Genomic DNA, 17,827 nt, shown 5'->3' with positions numbered 1-17,827 from the left:
AAGCAGTCTTTCACATCTAACATAAGAGGTGTGTAAAGACCAATTCCATATGTTGTTTTAGAGAAATCGTGTGTAGTAGAAACACAGAAGTAGTGCAGGTGCAGAAATAAGTGAAACCCAAGTTACACTGGTCGAACCAAGCAAGTAAGTAGAATCAGGGGTGTAAATCATAGTCATTTACTAATTTTCTAAGTTTAACATTTTATTCAAGAATAACAACCATCCTTAAAGAGTTCACATACTTTGAAGCAGCACTCTGTTTACAAGTTGCTCTTCCTTATTATAATTGTTTAATACATAAGGATGATGAGCAATCTGAACATTTCAGTATCTTAGTATCTCTTATCAATAATTCCCACGTGAACTATTGAACTCACCTTCTGGGAAATAATTCCTTCAAGGGGTTTTGTGGAAATTGTCAATTAAAAATGTATTTTTTTGTGCATCATAGTTCCAAAGGACTGTTACATTTGAAATTAACACATGATAATTTTTCCACAGCTACAGCTAATAATGAATGTTTGTGATCCATTGGATTTCAAACATTATGCTTCCCTAAAACAGTCAGGGTTGTGAAATATTTTCCTTTACACCTTTTAGACTGTTTCCTACATTGTAAATTGTTACATTTTAAGTGTGACATTTTTAACATAAAATGTTTAGGTATTCATATTATTCATAGGACAGAGAGATAGAAAAAATAAAAAGCAAGGTCGTGAATGAATAAATTGGGAAGGGAAAATTGAGAATCATAGTCTGCCACCTAGTGTCACAATGCTGCAGGTGCAAGCTTTGCTGCCTGAAGTTCTTAGTCCAACAAACACATATCACATATTCAACTTTGGAATGATTTACACACTGACACAGCATAGTATTATTAGTGGAGCAATTTAGGGTAAGTATCTCCTTCAAGGGCACTACAGCAGGAGTGGGGATTCCAATCAAGGACCTTCAGATCGCATAGCAACGGGTGAGAGTCGCGGTGACAGCGGGCCGAGCAGAGGAGAGCCCACTTCTCTTTCTGTGGGGAGAGTCCTTAACTCCTCCTGGGATCATTTGCAGACCAGACTGGAGGTATGTTCTCTCCAGCTGCCTGCCTGACCTGGGGCCCCCTCCCAGTGGGATGTGCCCAGCACACCTGCGGAGGCACTCAACCCTCACTTCACACCTCTCAGGTGGTTCCCCACAGTGTTTTCAGGCTGAATCCGGCCACCAGGTGCAGTACGGTAAACCCCGCTCCCAGGCCTCGTTGCTGAGGTGGGTCGCAGTAACCCCAGTGCATGGAAGGTGCTCTTGTTCCCATTTTGAACATTTACATATTTGTATGATTTAATGTACTATTAATTTATCACAAAGGACAGCTGGTAGCGTAGTGGTTACAGCGACTGCCTTTGGACCCAAAGGTTGCCGGTTAGAGCCTCCCCTCTGACTGTAGTACCCTTGAGCAAGGTACTTACCAGTAAAATTTACCCAGCTGTATAAATGGATAGAAAATTGGAACCTTAACATTGTAAGTTGCTTTGGAGAAAAGTGTCAGCTAGATGAATAAATGTAAATGCATGGTGGTGCAGCAGGTAGCACTGGTGTGTCACAGCCCTTGGGATGTGGGGTCAGACCTGACTTTCAGGGATGGGTTCAATCCCAGCCCAGTCTGTGTGGAGTTTGCATGTTCTCCCTGGGTGCTCTGGTTTCCTCCCCCAGTCAAAAGACATATTCCAGGTGGCACAAGTGGCTCTGGATTGCCCTTTTGTGTGTATGAGTAAGTGTGTGTGATTGCCCTGTGATGGACTTGCGTTCCATCCAGTGTGTACCCCAGCTTAAACCCGGTTCTTCTGGGGATTATTCCTACACTGGGATTAGACTTTGTCAGTGTTTAAAAGAGGCAGGGATTTTACATGTTTGCCGAAAAAAATTGTTAACCTTTTGTTGCTCAGGAATACGTTACAGTGCTGTAATTATTTTTTCTATTCTCCTTAACGGTAAATAAGACACACACACACACACACACACACACACACACACATTTTCAGAACCGCTCATCCCATACGGGGTCACGGGGAACCGGAGCCTACCCGGCAACACGGGGCGTAAGGCCGGAGGGGGAGGGGACACACCCAGGACGGGACGCCAGTCCGTCGCAAGGTACCCCAAGCGGGACTCGAACCCCAGACCCACTGCAGAGCAGGACCTGGTCCAACCCACTGCGCCACCGCGCCCCCCGGTAAATAAGAGTTTTAGAGAATTCACTTTACAAGCATGTTAGAAAGCCATTATTCAAGAAAAAACATGGGTTTTAATAACAGTTTATTGTATATCATTATGAACTATATTCACTGCCAGAGGAAACATCATGAGGGTATGGGATGAGCCAGATCTGTTTTAGAATCAGTCACCGCATTTTCTCACAGTAGTTAGACACTTAGCCTGTTTTTCACATAGTGCAAAAGGGAAGTAACGCTTTAGCCCTCAGCTTGTCAAAATATCTCCACACCTCACGTGGCTTAATTAAAATGCCCATAATGGTTCATTACAATGTGAAAGGATAAGCTGATCCCAGATCACTGCTTGGGGCAGACAGGTACATGACAGCACCGCCTGTGGGCGCTTTGGAGTTCCTCCATCCAACAGGTGGACTGACACTGAACTGTTACACTCCAAAGCACAAGCAGTGGAATAGATCATGTGTGTGTACTTCCAAAAGATGAACTAAATTCAGTTTTGCCCTGAAACTCTCACAATGGCGCCCCCTGTTGGCCAGTGAAATTCATCCCTTGAGCATCTTAAGAGATTTTCTCGCCAAGCCTCCAACAGGCCATTGACAGCAAGTCACGGGTCCACATTTGTGTCCCTGCCATGTTATCTGAGACCAGCAAAGAGGGAAATGCACATTCAGAGACACTAACTCTTCCGGTAAAAGCTATTTGCAAATAAGCATCTTGTAAAGACAATTCAGAGTGATCTATAGTAACTAACCTTATTAACCTTTACTTAGCTGAAGACTTCCAAGGTAACTTAAAATGTGAGGCTTCTTCAATAACCTGCTTACAATCATGGACCCATTTACACAGTAAAGTATTTTTACTGGAGCAGATCAGGGCAAATAACATTCTCAAGGGTAATACAGATGGGATTCGAAGTGGAGACAGGGTGAGACCCATAACCACTGCGCCCTCTGCTGGCCCAACAACATGACTGCTATTTACAGTCATACCCAGAAAAATACAAGGCTTGATGAGGAATTTCATTTAAAACCCCTTTTTTGGTTTACAAGAATGAAATCTGGATTTTGTGAGCTGCATGACAACTGAACCGTGTGACACCAGAGCCTCCATTCGGTGTTCTTTTTAGTTATAGTTTGGTTCGTGCCGCGTTAAGCTCTCCACCTCTGTTACTCTTTGTCTGCTAGTTTTACCTGGTTATGATCTCATTGATCACGGCACTGTTCAGACTGCCCTAAGAGTGCCAGCTTTTTTTACTGAATGTGCATTCATTTGGATTGTTTTCATCAAATTCTTTTGTCTTTTTATTGCATTAAAGGCTAAATGTGGATGTCAGTTTTTTGGGGCTCAGGAACCCATAAAGATTTTTTCCATTGAAATAATGGTAATTACATCTTTGATTTATGAGAATTTACCTTAGGAAGTTTTTCTAGAATTCATTGCATGTGGTAAAACTGTACTCACACACTTCACCAAACTGAGAAAATGACTCTGAGCCAAAAGTTCATTTTTCAGATGTGATCATAAACAATTATCTCATTTCTGTCACCTGCCATGTCTGGATGAAGTATGTCACATAGTTAACTGCAATAATAAAACATCTCAAATTTTGATGAGTTAAACGATAAACCTGCAAGTAAGAAAATAATAAAATAACATTTTACATACAAGTGAGAACAAATTCAAGGATGTCATACATCTGATGTCTGAAAACCACACCTGATGTATATAAGTAAAAATGTTTATTTTCATTAAGAGTTGTAAAAAGACATGGTACATGTACCCTTCCCCAGTAAACCCCATCTCTGCACACACACTCTTTCCCCAGTTAACCCCCTCTCCGTGCACACACTAACCCTGGCTGACCCCATCTCTGCGCACACACTGCCCAGTTAACCCCATCTCTGCGCACACACTCTCCCCCCTGTTAACCCCATCCTGGCGCGCGACGCGCTCTCACTGGCGGGAGAGCTCCGCCCACAAGCGGTGCATCATTCCTCCCTACGTCACATGACTGGACGGCAGGATGGAAACGAACGGTCTCAAACAGATGTGCTGACGGACTGCGCTTCACTCGCCGCCGTTCCGCCCATGGTTTGGGCACCAGCGCGTGCCGGCCGTTGTTTTGGTGCAGTCCGCGCGCCCCGGCGTTACTCTCCCGCCGCGCGAGTGGCTCGCGGGACGCGGCCGCGCAGAGAGAGAGAGCAGCAGCAGGTATGTGTGTAGAGAACCGGAGCGCGCTTCGCTGTCCCGATGCGAAACGGAGCGGAAAAGAGGGCGGGAGGAGGACTTGCCGGGGCTCCGCTGGTGGACGAGGTGGTGGAAACGAACCCGTGGCGTGGAGCAGTGGTTCGGCGCCCGCCCGGGAGCGCGGAGCTAGATCATGGAGCCGCGCGGAAACAGCCGAGACGAGCGACTGAGAGGAGGGACAGCGCTGCCTGCTGTCGCCTTTTTAGTGCTCTCATTGTTGTCGTTACTGACGTTACGTCGGCGCTCGCGCTGTTGTCACCGTTAATACCGTTAGCGCTGTTAGCTCCGTTAGCACATTAGCTGGGCGGCTCGCTAGCCCGCTGTCCTGCTAGCTAATTAATTTGCCTGCAAGTGCAGACGGAGTTACGAGTCTTGTTTCGTTCACACAGGAAACTCGTACACCGCGTGAGTTATTTCGCGTGTTATTTACTGTATTTCTTCCTGTCAGCCGGACAGTCAGGAGGTGATGTGATGACGACGCGACGGGCTGTCTGTCTCTCTTTGCTCGTCACGTTTCGGGCTGGAAGCGCCAGTGTTGTGAAACACACTGACTCTGTGACAGTTGTCAATAAAATGTTGTGTATAAATGTAATTCTGTACGTTATATTTGTTTATTTTCCTCAGGACCCCTGTCTCTCTACCTGCCTCACCGCTCGACTCCGCCGATTCTCGGCCGCCGGTGACACGCGATGGAGCCCCGCGCCGCGCCGCTCGCGCTCCTCTGACTACGTGCGCGCGCGCCATGGCGAGCGGGCGCGCGGGCGGCCTGTCCCGCGCGTGGGACGACTACGTGGACTGCAAGGCGCGCGGGGCCGACCTGCAGGTACGAGCGTCGCGGGGCGCCTCCGTTCGCCCGCTAGGAGCGGCCGGCGTGCACCTGAGCGGAGCGCGTGCGCGTGTCGCACCTTCCGGCGGGTGGGGGCTTGTCCGCAGTTGACAAAAGTTTCCCGGGTAACAGGCGCGCGACGCGCTGCCTCCTGGAGGAAGTCGCGGCTTGGCCACCTTTCATGCTTATAATTCCAGTTTTTTTTCCCGAATTCTGGAAACCGTGAACGCGCAGGTGATCATTAATCACGCTGGATTTGAGGGATGGGAGGCAGACCTGCCCCATCCATCCATCCATCCATCCATCCACAGTGAGCACTGTACTCTGCACTGTACTTAACACACACACACACACACACACACACACACACAAGGGATGTTGACAGCGCTGCCAAGCTGAGTGCTGGCAGCAGAGCAGGCCGTGTGCATTTCCTTAATTGACGTTCTGGCCCACAGCAAAGCAGAGTAAATAATGCCCTGGCTATATAAGCTTATTTATAGCTGCTGCTTGCAGCTTCCTGTATTTTATAGCAATTAAACCCAACAACCATGTGTATGACAGTGCGGGAGTCGACTGATTTACGGTGACCTGGAGTGTTTGCAGCCCGGTGTTTTGGCCTTCTGCAGGGCATCTCTTGCAGAACTCTGCAGTGGCCTCATGTCCGCGCTGCGCGGGGAAGTGTTCAAATGAGGAAGGAGCGCAGCGGAGAGCTGGTGTGTTCAGAAGTGCGATGGGTGATTGGAGCGGAACCCTGCGGCTCGCCTCGCTCCGGTCTGCGCCGTGCTGAGTGCGAGAGGTGTGCGACACCTTGGGTGAAGGTGTAATGAAATACGTGTTAACAATTGCATCTCGCTTTGGAGGAAATAGTCAACCGAGGGAACAAATTAAACGTTTCTGTGTGGAATTACATTTCGTTTAATACAACTTGCCTGCAAAGGGCTCCTGGTGCAGGTAGGTGACCTTTGCCCCCTGCCCTTAAGCCTCTTGGTTGAATGCTGATTCACAGGAGTTTTGGTGAGTTTGCAGCTACTTGGCACGTTGGCGTGCAGGTACCGGGTTTTAGGCTTCTTCCTCAGCACGTGCGTGTTGTCTAATGTGCGGATGAGAGTAATTGCCGTGTTACCGTCACGGCGCCACAGTAGTCAAGTTTGTTGTGTCCCCCCCCCATCCCAGCTGAGTGTGACGCTGATCCTCAATGACAGTGAGAACCACCATATGGAGGGTGAGCGCTTTATTATGTATTAAAAATAGATCCGTTAACTTCCACCGTTCCTTGAAAATGTTCCGTGTGCTTTTATTTCCTTGCTACTTGTCATTTCAAAAGCATCGCCTGTCTGAGACAGAGAAACGGGAGCTTAAGGTGCTGCAGTTGTCACGTCTTTTCCCAGAGGGATATTTCAAGGACCTGAAGGTGTCTCGTGGCTTCCACGTGGCTCCTCCCCTTCTCCTTGGGCCCGGGCAGGCTGTCCCCCGTGTACCCCCGTGGCGGCGGAGCCCTTCCCACGTAAACTCTTCTGCTCCAGCAGCTGAATGACTTGAGCAAGTGGGTGAAAATAGAGCGCTTGTGGTCGTGGAGGGACAGACGTCTTTGTCCCAGAGAAAGATGGTATAAGCCCTGCCCCCTTGTGTGGTTATATTTGTCGCTGTAGTTTACTGTGCGGCTTACATGTCCTCGTAGAGCTGCTCGTCACAGTGGCCATGCGGGAGGAGGAGTCTCTGCGCTAATTATTTATACGGATGTAATCTGAGTCAAATGGAGCCGGTTAAGGACGTTTTTTTGTGTGTGAAAGTATTTTGCGTAAAGAGGCGCAAGGAAAATGACAGGTGTTTGTCAGACGTGGCATTTAGGAACGTTAAAATGTTACTACTCTGTATTACTGGGGCAGCATGGTGAGGCAGCAGGTGGGGCTGTGGTTACAAATCAGGCTCAGTGTGTGTGAAGTTTGCATATCCTACCTGCCTTTTTATGCATTTTCTCCCAGTGCTCTGTTTTCCTCCCACACTCCAAAGACTCACGTTTCAGGTGAACTGGTGACTCTAAATTGCCCTTAGTGTGTGTGTGTGTGTGTGTGTGTGTGTGTGTGAGAGTGATTACCCTGTAATGGACTGACATCCTATCCAGTGTGTACATATCCTCAGGCCCTGTGCTTCCTGGATAGGCTCTGCACCACTGTGACCCTGCAGTACACCAGCAGTTAATGAAGATGGAGTTTGCTTGCAGTCCTATTTGTTGATCTGAGGGAATTCTGAATACTATTCAAAGCAAACTTCTACTTTTAAGCAAAGGGTACTGTTGCAAAAACTGAGATGTATGTTACTCCTCCATTGAGGAGAGATGCGTCCAGAATGTGGCCTGAGGTCTGTTTGAACCCCACAGAACATTTGTACAATTAACATATACTGTATTTACCATACATGTAAAGTGGTTCTAGTTACACACATACTTGAACACACTGCACGGTAATAAAATGCATTGAAAGTAAATACTTTTAAGGTTCAGTGTGTCACATTTATGAGTTTTACATGTAGCTCTTGGACTCGTTCGCAGGAATGATCGTGGCCCTTGGTCTGTGACAGTTGGAGGACCTGCTCTAGGTGGTTGGCCGCATCGTCTCTCGCGGTTTCTGACTTGGTGTCAGTGCTCTAATTGCTATCAGTATTTTGCGGGGGCTTGCCTCGTGGCTAGTCAGCGCAGCCCGTCTCGTTGGGACCGTGGTGCACGCAGTCTCTCTCTAAGGCTCTATCGCTGAGGTTTCCCCTCCGGAGCTTGAGAGTCGTGGTCCCCCTGGGCTGCTGGACACACACAAGACACGGGCCACTCGATGAAGTGTGGGAATGTCACGTTGAGACCGCCCCGCCATGGGTTCCCTGGTTTCCAACGCCAGTCCTTCCGGGAGTAATGCCGAGCCGTGATGGATCGGGGGATACGTATCTGTGTGTCGTGATGTTATCACCACTGCTTTTGAGAGACGCGACAGTATGACTGCTGGCTGAATGCAACTTCTGCAATTGCTTTAGGCTTATTTTTTCACCTCCAGGACTGTAGTGTCCTTTTAGGGCAATTCAGGATACGTACCTATTAGCAAGTCACACTATCAGCCTTTTGGTTGTGGACCAGTTCCTTAACCGCTACAGCACCTGCTGCTGAGGTTTGTCATGGGGGTTCTGTGTAAGACTGTTCTCCTCGCTCTTCTTCTCGTCAGCGTTGAATCAGCGTCCCGTGGCCCGATCCACTGCTGCGGCAGGCTGTGACTCATTGGCACCGCTGCCCTTCATCAGGGCTGGGGTTGCTGTCACAACTCGCTCTCCCGCTGCAACTCCCCGCTCTACCGCCGCAACCAAGGGACCCGGAGGCTCAAATTACTGCTGTCGTGGCGCAGTTTCACCCCTTTGATCCAGTAGAGAAGGTGCCTCCCCACCTGGACCACATGGCCAACGGCTTTCCCACTGTGGTACGCCCTGCACAGACAGGGCAACCGTCTCCCAGTCGCATCCTGATTTTGATCACTGGTTGCTAACGGGTTTGTATGGACAGGCACCATCGTGTACCCGCTTGTAGAAGATGCCGTGTCGAGTTTGCAGTGCATGCTGCTCTGTGTTATGTGCAGCACGAGTGCATTCTGTCTCACCGTTGCGCCAGGAAAGAGAACTTCGTCTTGTGAAATAATCATGGGCCTTGTGCAAGCAGCTTCAGGCCCTTCAGGCCCAACTCCAGTTTTTATGGCTGGAGTGAGGTTTCTGGCATGCGAGAGCCTCGGGTCTGAATGTTGGCCGTGCCGAAGGGTTTTGTGTGGCTGCCTGCTGTTCCAGTCATCCTCCCGTTACTCCTCAGCACTTGTCACTTTAATCATATTACTTTTTTAAAATTTAATCCACAGGTGCTTCAGTTCAACGCTTTACCTGACAGGTTCAAACATCAACATGTTTCAGCTTTATCCCTCCAGGGGATTTAAACCTACAGCCTTTCACGCAAGTCCAGTTTCCTAATTAATTTGACTGCTGGGAAGCTCTGTGTGTGTGTGTGTGTCTTTTTTTTTTTTTAATGCATCTTGTGAATTTCAGGCAGCATCTGCCCATTGAATCTTGAACCAAACCCCTCTTGAAATTGGCCTGAAGGTTTTCTTCTGCGTGACGGTGTCAGAGATTGAGCTTATGCAGTAGAACACGAAACGGTGTCCCCGCTCACGGTGGGCCGGTCTGCGGTCACTTTGAGGGGAACTGCAGTCGTACCCTGGGATATGATGCCCTAACCTTGCTGTCCAGACCAGAAGCGGTCGCTGTGGAGATGCTGTTGTACAGGAACCCGTGGCTTTTTGTCTGCGGTGGGTGAGCAGGGGGGCGGAGGACGAGGGGTGTGATGCACTTTCGTTTTTGCAAGCCCATGTGCGTGGGGGGTGGAGGACGAGGGCATGTCACTGTGCGTGACGCGTGCGGCACCATCAAGGAACTGCAGCAGTAGCACGAGGGCTGCATCTAGCAGCAGGATCAGCGCTGGGGTGCGAGAGATGTTGCCCGTCTAGGTAAACGACTATCCTCATCCTCTGCCTTGTGCTTTTGTCTGGATCGTTACATGGTTTGGGCTGCACTTGGGATAGGAGTGCCATGGCATGCGGTGGAGAATGCGACATGTGGTTGCCAATGGTTTTTTTGTTAAATTAAATCCACATTTAACATTTATTTACATTTCTTCATTTGGCAGATGCTTTTGTCCAAAGCGACATGCAATTCAGAAAAAATAAAAGTGCATCAAGGAGAGAGAGAAAGAGAGATGCCGACCCCCAATTCCTACACAACTGGTATGCATTCTGAACGTGTCGTGTGATTGGTAATGGATTGTTAGCGCGAATGGCTCTCCGTTAAATACGTCTCTCCTGTCGGACAGCAGATGTTTTATTTACTAGGTTACCACAGGAAGCCAGAGAGCACTTGGGGACATTTGTTTCTCTGTGGGCCATTCAATCTGAACACTTTGCAGCGCATCCTGTTTTGGCGCACCCGTTTCTGCTGTTTCCTTCTAAATTACATTTATGTGAAGACTTTGATAAAGTTGTTAAAAGGCAACCAGTGAACAGTGAGGCTGCTCTCTGAGAAGCCGACTTACCATTGTTTACCCCAAATTAGTATGTTGGCAGAAAAACTTCCGGCTCTTTGGGCTTTATTGCGTAATAATTCACGTTGCAGAAATAACGTGCAGTTGCAGAAATCGGACAGAAATCCCCTGGAAGGGCTGCCCACGTTCAGGGCTTTCGATTTGTGGTGTTCGGAAAAAGCGTTGGAAGGTCCAAGGGTGGAACGGTGAGTGTCAGGTGAGGATGAGCGGAGCCCCAGTTTTGGACAGGACCTTTCAAAATGCTGAAAAGTGATGATTGATCCTCCTAGACCGATGGACTCAGCGTTCCTGGGTGGGCGGGGCTCACCTGGCCCTCTTCTAGGACGACACATCTCTCGGGCCCTTTGGGATGACATCAGCGGCATGCCCGGTGTGGCAGTCGAATTGCGCTGCTGTTATACGTGGGTTTGAACCCACGCCTGCAGTCAGGTGTAAAAGTGAGGGGAAAATTGGAACTATAATGCAAAGCTTTTACTGCGACTGAGGCTTGAACCCCGGTGTCAGGTGCCTTCTTTCGGCACAGCTCCGTTTCGGTGTTGTCCAAGGCCGCTTTTCACTTTTTCCACAGAGGCTCGATTTCACCCGAGACTCTTTTTTCCTTTTTCTCTCATCCGTAGGAAAGGCGTAGCTGGCATCCAATTTACAGCAAGTTGGACTCGCTGCAAGGACTTTAGCTCTGTTTTTAGTCCAGCTGTTTACACAGGGGAAGAGGAGTGGCGCAGCTCTTAACAGCCGGCCTCGTCCCGTAACTCGTCCCGCGTCTCATCGGCTGCTGGCTTTGTGCTGCTGCCGCAGTGCCATACCAAAGCGTAAAGTCTGAACACAGTGCTGGAATGTGGGGAAACAAAGGAGCACCTTTACCACTTTTGCTGAGGGAAACGTGTCGTAATGAAACCCTCAAAAATGACTCCGACTGCCCTATAATAAAGGAAATAGCGCAGTTTCCTTCATTAATGCAGATGAATCAATACAGATTCTTCTATATCTACATATTTATTCTTTTTCTGTTTTATATTTACACAAATGTATGAATATGGATGTACATGTATAATATACACACACGCAGATCAGTGGTGTTAATCATTTCAACAAGTACCTGCTCTTGTACACGTCGCTCTTGAACCCTTGAGAAAAAGGTTCAAAACATTAAATGCAAAAAAAAAGCCACCCGACATCTCAAAAGTTTAAAAAGTTGTGCAACGACTGCGTTGCTTTTGATTTCTGCTAGAGACTTTGTGATCATTTTTATGTGATCATTAATTGCATTTACTGCAGCGCTGGTCTCACGGAATCAAACAAAAAACTGTGAAAAATGGGCGGTCTTTTGAGAGGGTTAGCCCACGCAATCAACCGTTTCACATTCACTTAGCTGACATTCTCCATTTTTTAATTACATTGTCTTCCCCTTCCTTAAGAAGGTAAGAGAAAACCTTTCAAAACATTAATTTTGACTTTTTTTTGCAAGTCAACGACTTGATTACCATTAATTTAGTGGTTAATTTTTTTCTGAGCTACAAACTGATGCCCATTTATGGTAAATTACAACCAAATCCTGTTAAATTGGGCACAGTTACTTCAGTATTTACTATCACTTATAGTCAGCCTAGCCAGTTTCCCTGACTGTATTTAATTTTTCCTCACTTTTCTCTAAGGCAACTTAGTGTTCAGCTGCTTTCACTGATTTTCCTACTCATATGGCAGGGTAATTTTTATTGTAGTAGTTTAGGCAAAGTACCTTGCCGAGGGTACTACAGCAGGAGGTGGGATTCGAATCTGCGTCCTTCAAGCGCGAGGCAACAGCTCTAACCAGTACGGCACCTGCTGATTGTGTAGGCTTCCACTGTGGGGCGGTCACCCGGTCACCTCACCGACAGTCCCGCCGTCGGCGCGCCCTGATGGACAACCGGTGCCGTGCGATCGTTTCCAGCTGGACGCAAATAATTGATGTGGTTGACAGAGGAGGCCACTCTGAATAATTGAAGGCGGTGGTGGTGGCGGCAGCAGCGGCTTGTGGCATGAGCTGAGGAGTGCTGCTGCGTGGCGGGGGACGGGTTGTGACAGTGGAGGTGTTGCGTTTCTTTCACGCACATCTGTGAGCACGTGATGCCCTCTACCCAGAGCCCTCCAGGGGCAAAATGCAGCACTTGTTTGTACCCCAGGAGGGGGCTGAGCTGCTGGCAAAGTGCTAAATTCTCTTGACTGCGACTGAAGTGCACGTTTGCTGCATTGCAGAGCCGAGTGTAGGGAGGTGTTGGTGGCGTGTGGGAGGAGTGGCCTCTCTGCCCCTCTTAGATGGAGGAGGCTGTGAGGGCCGTGTGTGAGCTGCCCCGCCCCACCCAACGAGAAACCCCACGCACGTGCTGTAGCTGAGGAACTGCCCCAGGGTGACAGGGCAGACCGTGAGACTTGTTTTTTTGGGGGGGGCCTCATTTTGAATTGCAGATATACTCACTCCCTGTGTTGTGGACCTGCTGAGTTATGAATTTCAATTAAAATTTCTCTGAAATGCAGCCAGAGGGGGTGCGGTGGAGCAGTGGGTTGGACAGAGTCCTGCTCTCTAGTGGGTCTGGGGTTCGAGTCCCGCTTGGGGTGCCTTGCGACAGACTGGCGTCCTGTCCTGGGTGTGTCCCCTCCCCCTCCAGCCTTGCGTCTTGTGTTCCCGGGTTAGGCTCCGGCTCACTGCGACCCCGAATGGGACAAGCAGTTCAGACTGTGTGTGTGTGTGTGTGTGTGTGTGTGTGTGTGTGTGTGTGTGTGTGTGTGTGTGTGTGTGTGTGTGTGTAGTGCAACCTATATTTACCCTCTGAGCCCATAGATGGTACTACAGCGTGCTCTGTGTGGGAACACTTAAGTTTAGTTGTCTGTGTTTACAAGTCATGTCTTGCATTCCTGTGCATCACTAGCAACATGAGGAATGTCTCGCATTTATGGGATGAATCTGTCCACAATTGACATTAAATGAGATTTTTTAAGTTTGTCGATTAAATATTACAGTTAAAAGTCTTACAAGCCATTTTTGTTTATTATAGTTATATCATAACGCATACATTGTGCAGAATCTATGTTTTTAGGTATTTTTTTGGTTGTGAAGTCATCGTCAGTGCCTAAAGTTACAAACAGAACAAATTATGAGCAGACTTCTGGTCCCACCTCTGTAAGTTTGCTTTGGTGGTCTTATAGTGGGAAGGGCTTGATTTGGGTCTAATGCAGTCTTGGAAGCGATTGATGTCATAGATCCCCACGCAGCCTGTCATGTTTCCATACACGACCCATCCGTGCCACCGTGCTCACCGACTGACTCCGTCTCCATGACACTTGTCTGTCACCACAGATTGTACTTGCTTTGTGTTGGGTTACCGCCACCGGGACTCTCTCACTGCATCTCCGTAGAGGAGCGCAGGGGTCAGTGACTGGGCTGCCAACTGTGGTCCCTCTTAGAGGGAATCAGTGCAGTGAATTACAGTTTTAATTAGGTTCAAGTCCCACCTACTGCTGTAGAACCCAAAGTACTTACTGTGAATTGACACAGTAAAAACAATCCAGCTGTATAAATGGTTAAATCATACTGTAAACTTCTCTGGAGAAATGTATTATTAATAAATTTAAGAAGTGTGGCCCAGAGAGAGCAACCAATAGCAATGCTTTGCCTGTAGGATAAAAGCACCTTAATTAAGAAATTGATGATCAGGTGTTTGGGTCACTTGGTCCTAAAGGTAAGAAGGGTAAAAAAGATGAAGTCACAGTCCTTGTGTGTGGCAACCCTTTGACCCCAGGCCCAGGTTACACACTCAGTTTGTCCAGTATCTGTTAGCACTGTTTATTGACCCCCCCCACATTTACTTATTTTCCACCGCATCTAACCGTTGATCCAGGAGTGCGTGATTCAGCCCGGGCCAGCGGTGTGTGACTCAGCTTCCTGCCCAGCTCTTTGTACTTTCCATCCTCGATTAATAACGTGTCGAATGGATGCTGTTCCTACAAACAGCAGCTCACATAACACCTTTTCTTACCTTTACTTCTGCAGCCAACGTTTTATTTATAACTAGTTCACAATCAGTAAATGAAGGCAGCAGGTGCTGTAGCGGTTGGAGCCGTTGCCTTTGGAGGTTGCAGGATTGATTCCACCTCCTGTTGTAGTACCCCTAATGATGGTACCTAGGTAGAGTTGATGCAGCGAAGAGGGTAAATCAGTGTAAATAGCTGAATGTTGTCAGTCACTTTGGAGAAAAGCATCAGCTGGATGAATAATTGTAAATGTACATTTTTCCTGTTGCCTTTTACAGTGTTTACCTTCATTCTCAGCTGGTTGTGTCTCTCCTGTTTGGTGAGTGTGTGACCTCGCGTAGAGAAAGTTAGAGGTTTGTAGGGCACCTCAAGTAATCGGCTGAGCACCAGAGGACGACGGGATTTCTGCAGGCTTACGCAGCACTTTTGTGTGGCGTTTTTCTATGTTGCCGTTTGTTCTGGTGTTTAGCCCCTCTGCACAAAGGCTTTTTGTTGCCCTCCTGCAGCGTGAACGTGATGGGATGTTGAGAAGGGCAGCATTGTTCTTCTGCCCGCGATCGTCCAGGCGCAAACCGCAGGACAGTGTTTCATACGCAGCTGTACTGTCCTGTACAAGCGTGCCGCTGTGGCGCTCCATCTCTGGCTGCAGGACTAGCTCTGTAGCACATCTGGCTTCCTTTGCCATCACTGAGCTGAACACTCACACGGCTGTTCGCGCCGGAGGCCCAAGGCACCCTCGTACCCGAGCCGGCAGAAGGTGAGAATTTGCTCATTAGCATCCTGGATACAGCTCCACCCCCCACCGGATGGTTCCGCACGTATGGAAGGGGAAAAATACCATGGGTGTTGTGCTCCAGTGGTCATGGGTATGAGGGTTTGCAGAGAGATGTTTGCTGAGAAGCATAGATTGGGATGCAAGACCTGTACCTGTATCGTACCCTGGAAAACAGCGGTCCCCAGGTTGTAGGCTCTGTTCAAAAGCCCACTGTCAGTTCCAGTTTGGTTCTTGCTTTCAAGCTCACATTGGGTCTAAAATCAAAAATCCAGTCATTTTTTGTTTTGGTCTCGATGTGGTGGAAAGAACTCGCTCTGCCCCTCAGAGCTGCTGAATCCCTCCCACACTCAAGAAGGGTCACAAACCCATCTCTTTTGAGGACTATTTCTCTCCTGATCTTCTGACAGCTTCATAAATGAGTCCAACACCATCTGCTATGATTATCTCTGTATTTGCTATTTGAATCTAACTTCCTTAGAGATTATCAGCTAAGCTCCCTCTGCCCCTCAGAGCTGCTAAATCCCTCCCATCAACACCATCTCCTATGGTTATCTATGTATTTGCTAAATGAGTGTCATTTCTATAGGAGCTACTTGAGGGATGTGAGCCATCAACATGATGGCATCAGACAGACAAGCTGCATGTCATTAATCCTGTGGGTGCGTGTAAAGCTCTTCACTAGTTGTTGATGCATTTTTGTTTACTCTGAGTTGTACGTAACTATGGAGACAAATGTCTGCTAAAATATATGTAAATGAAAGGGGGGAAATGGTGTGGTTGATCTGTGTGTGATTGGCACCATGCTGCCCACTTCCCTCTCTGATGGAGAGACAAGAGCTTGATTGCAAGGAACCACTTTCTGTTGCCGGTCCTCATTGGTGGCACAGGTTTATCTGAGCTCAGAGGGATGCGATCGATGTTCTGTCTCTCTCCTATGCTCAGCGATGCTGGTGTGCAGCAACCCCAGTGGTGCCCTCTGCTGCCCATTCTGTCCGTTCCCCAGCTTCTTCCTCGGTCCTGTCCTCCCCAAAAGCCTCCCGCTCCTCTGTGCCTTCCCAGCATCCCCTGGACCCCTTGGCATTTAAGGGCACGGCAGATTTAATGTGACCCGACTCCTCGAGTCAAGCAGCGTTGCATCATATTTTGTGTTGGCTTTCACTCCATTTTACGCTAGTGTGTGTGGAGGTGCGTGCTGTTGCGCATAGCGAGTTTTCACTGGTAGCTAAAAAAATGGGCTTGTGTTGGACTGGATTTCAGTGCTTGGTGTGTGTGTGAATCAGATTATTAATTACTTAGTAACTGCTGCTGCTGCAGGAGTGTTTTTGTGACATTTCCCGCTGATTTTGACTCTTGCATCCGGAGATGTGGGCATGAGCTCACTGTTCCTCTACAGCGGTACAGATGTGTCCTGTTTCAGATCTTGTCATTCATTGTGATCGGTTTCCTTACTGAGGTTTTGAAGCGCTTGCCTTTTAGGTCTGTGTGTGTGCTCGCATGTATGTGCGTATGTGCGCATGTGCGTTTGTGTGTGTGTGAGAGAGAAGAGGGCACTGGGTGTTTGCTGTCATTTCATTCAGCAGTGTGTCACACTTTGCTCTGCTGGTTGTAGTGATGGATATGTGGTCTAGCCCCTTGATCCTGTGATGGAGCATCAGCACCCTGTTGCCAGGGCAACCATACCCCCAGCCTGTGCACATCAGAGTTAGAAATTCTCTGAAATTTCTTAGCAGCCGCAGTGAGCTGTCGGGGTCTACATGGGCAGAGGGGCTGTTTGCTCCTCTGACCTTGCGATGGCCCCTTGTCCTTCAGCGGCTCGGGTACGACTGGGCAAAACCCCCACACTCCCTGGGGTCCTCGGAGCCACAGCTTGCAGAAGAACTCCATTCTCAGCAGGACACTTATTGCGATGCTGGTTTGGAGTCCTGTGATGGGTTATTTCCCCGCAGCTATGTGCAACCACCTTAATTCAACTCATTTCCACAGTGTTTACGCCTCCTGTCTGCTGCTCCTGAGTGTTGGTGATCAATAATAAGCTGAAGAGTGTTGCACATGAGGTGAATCAGTCAAGAATTAGCTTTGAACAGGAGTTTGTGGAAAGCAATGTTTTTGCTCTTAGCCATTTAAATTTGTTTTAACGTTGCTCAAAGTGTAAAAGATGGTCAAATTAGGCATTTATTTGAATGGGCATTTATGTATATTTACTAGGTGTTTTTATATATATATATATTATATATAAGATATATTTTATATATATATATATATATATATATATAAAAAATTTTTTCTTCTACACCCTAGCAATTGGACAAATTGAGAAATGTAGCTCAAAGCAGACAAAATATTAGGAAAAAATGTTTTCCAGTGTGTTTTTTGTGTATTATAGCCATATCTGAGATTTTGACAGAACCAAACTTCAAATAAATGTAGGGATGTCTGTTATTAACCCTTTGTTGATTCTCTTTGGAGTTACACACAAAATGAGTTACAAGCAGATTTCAGGTCCCAGTTGTGTTCATAAGTGTGTTTTATTTCTGCTACTGTGTCGCATTTTTCCTGCGACTTCTGAGGTTTTGGACTGATGTGAATTTGCAGTGTTACAGGAGTTGTTTAAATACTGTGAGCTGCTCTTTGTTGCGGGGAGC

At 47.9% G+C, this 17,827-nt stretch overlaps 1 protein-coding gene across 5 annotated transcripts in view; it reads left to right on the top strand.

Annotated features, from left to right (window-relative positions):
- Positions 1–4,453: 4,453 nt before the first annotated feature.
- Positions 4,454–17,827, top strand: part of lyst (lysosomal trafficking regulator) — a 55,507-nt gene continuing 42,133 nt past the window's right edge. For 3 of the 5 annotated variants that reach the window (XM_029251258.1, XM_029251259.1, XM_029251256.1), the window contains exon 1: positions 4,890–5,292. In XM_029251258.1, the coding sequence (XP_029107091.1) occupies positions 5,212–5,292 (81 nt within the window). In that variant the 5' untranslated portion in view covers positions 4,890–5,211. The other 2 variants (XM_029251257.1, XM_018740125.2) reach the window with 2 other exon arrangements.

The sequence above is a fragment of the Scleropages formosus genome, chromosome 4 (genome assembly GCF_900964775.1).
Source record: "Scleropages formosus chromosome 4, fSclFor1.1, whole genome shotgun sequence".
In the NCBI taxonomy this organism is placed as follows: domain Eukaryota; kingdom Metazoa; phylum Chordata; class Actinopteri; order Osteoglossiformes; family Osteoglossidae; genus Scleropages; species Scleropages formosus.
This window is presented reverse-complemented; position numbering and strand designations above follow the sequence as displayed.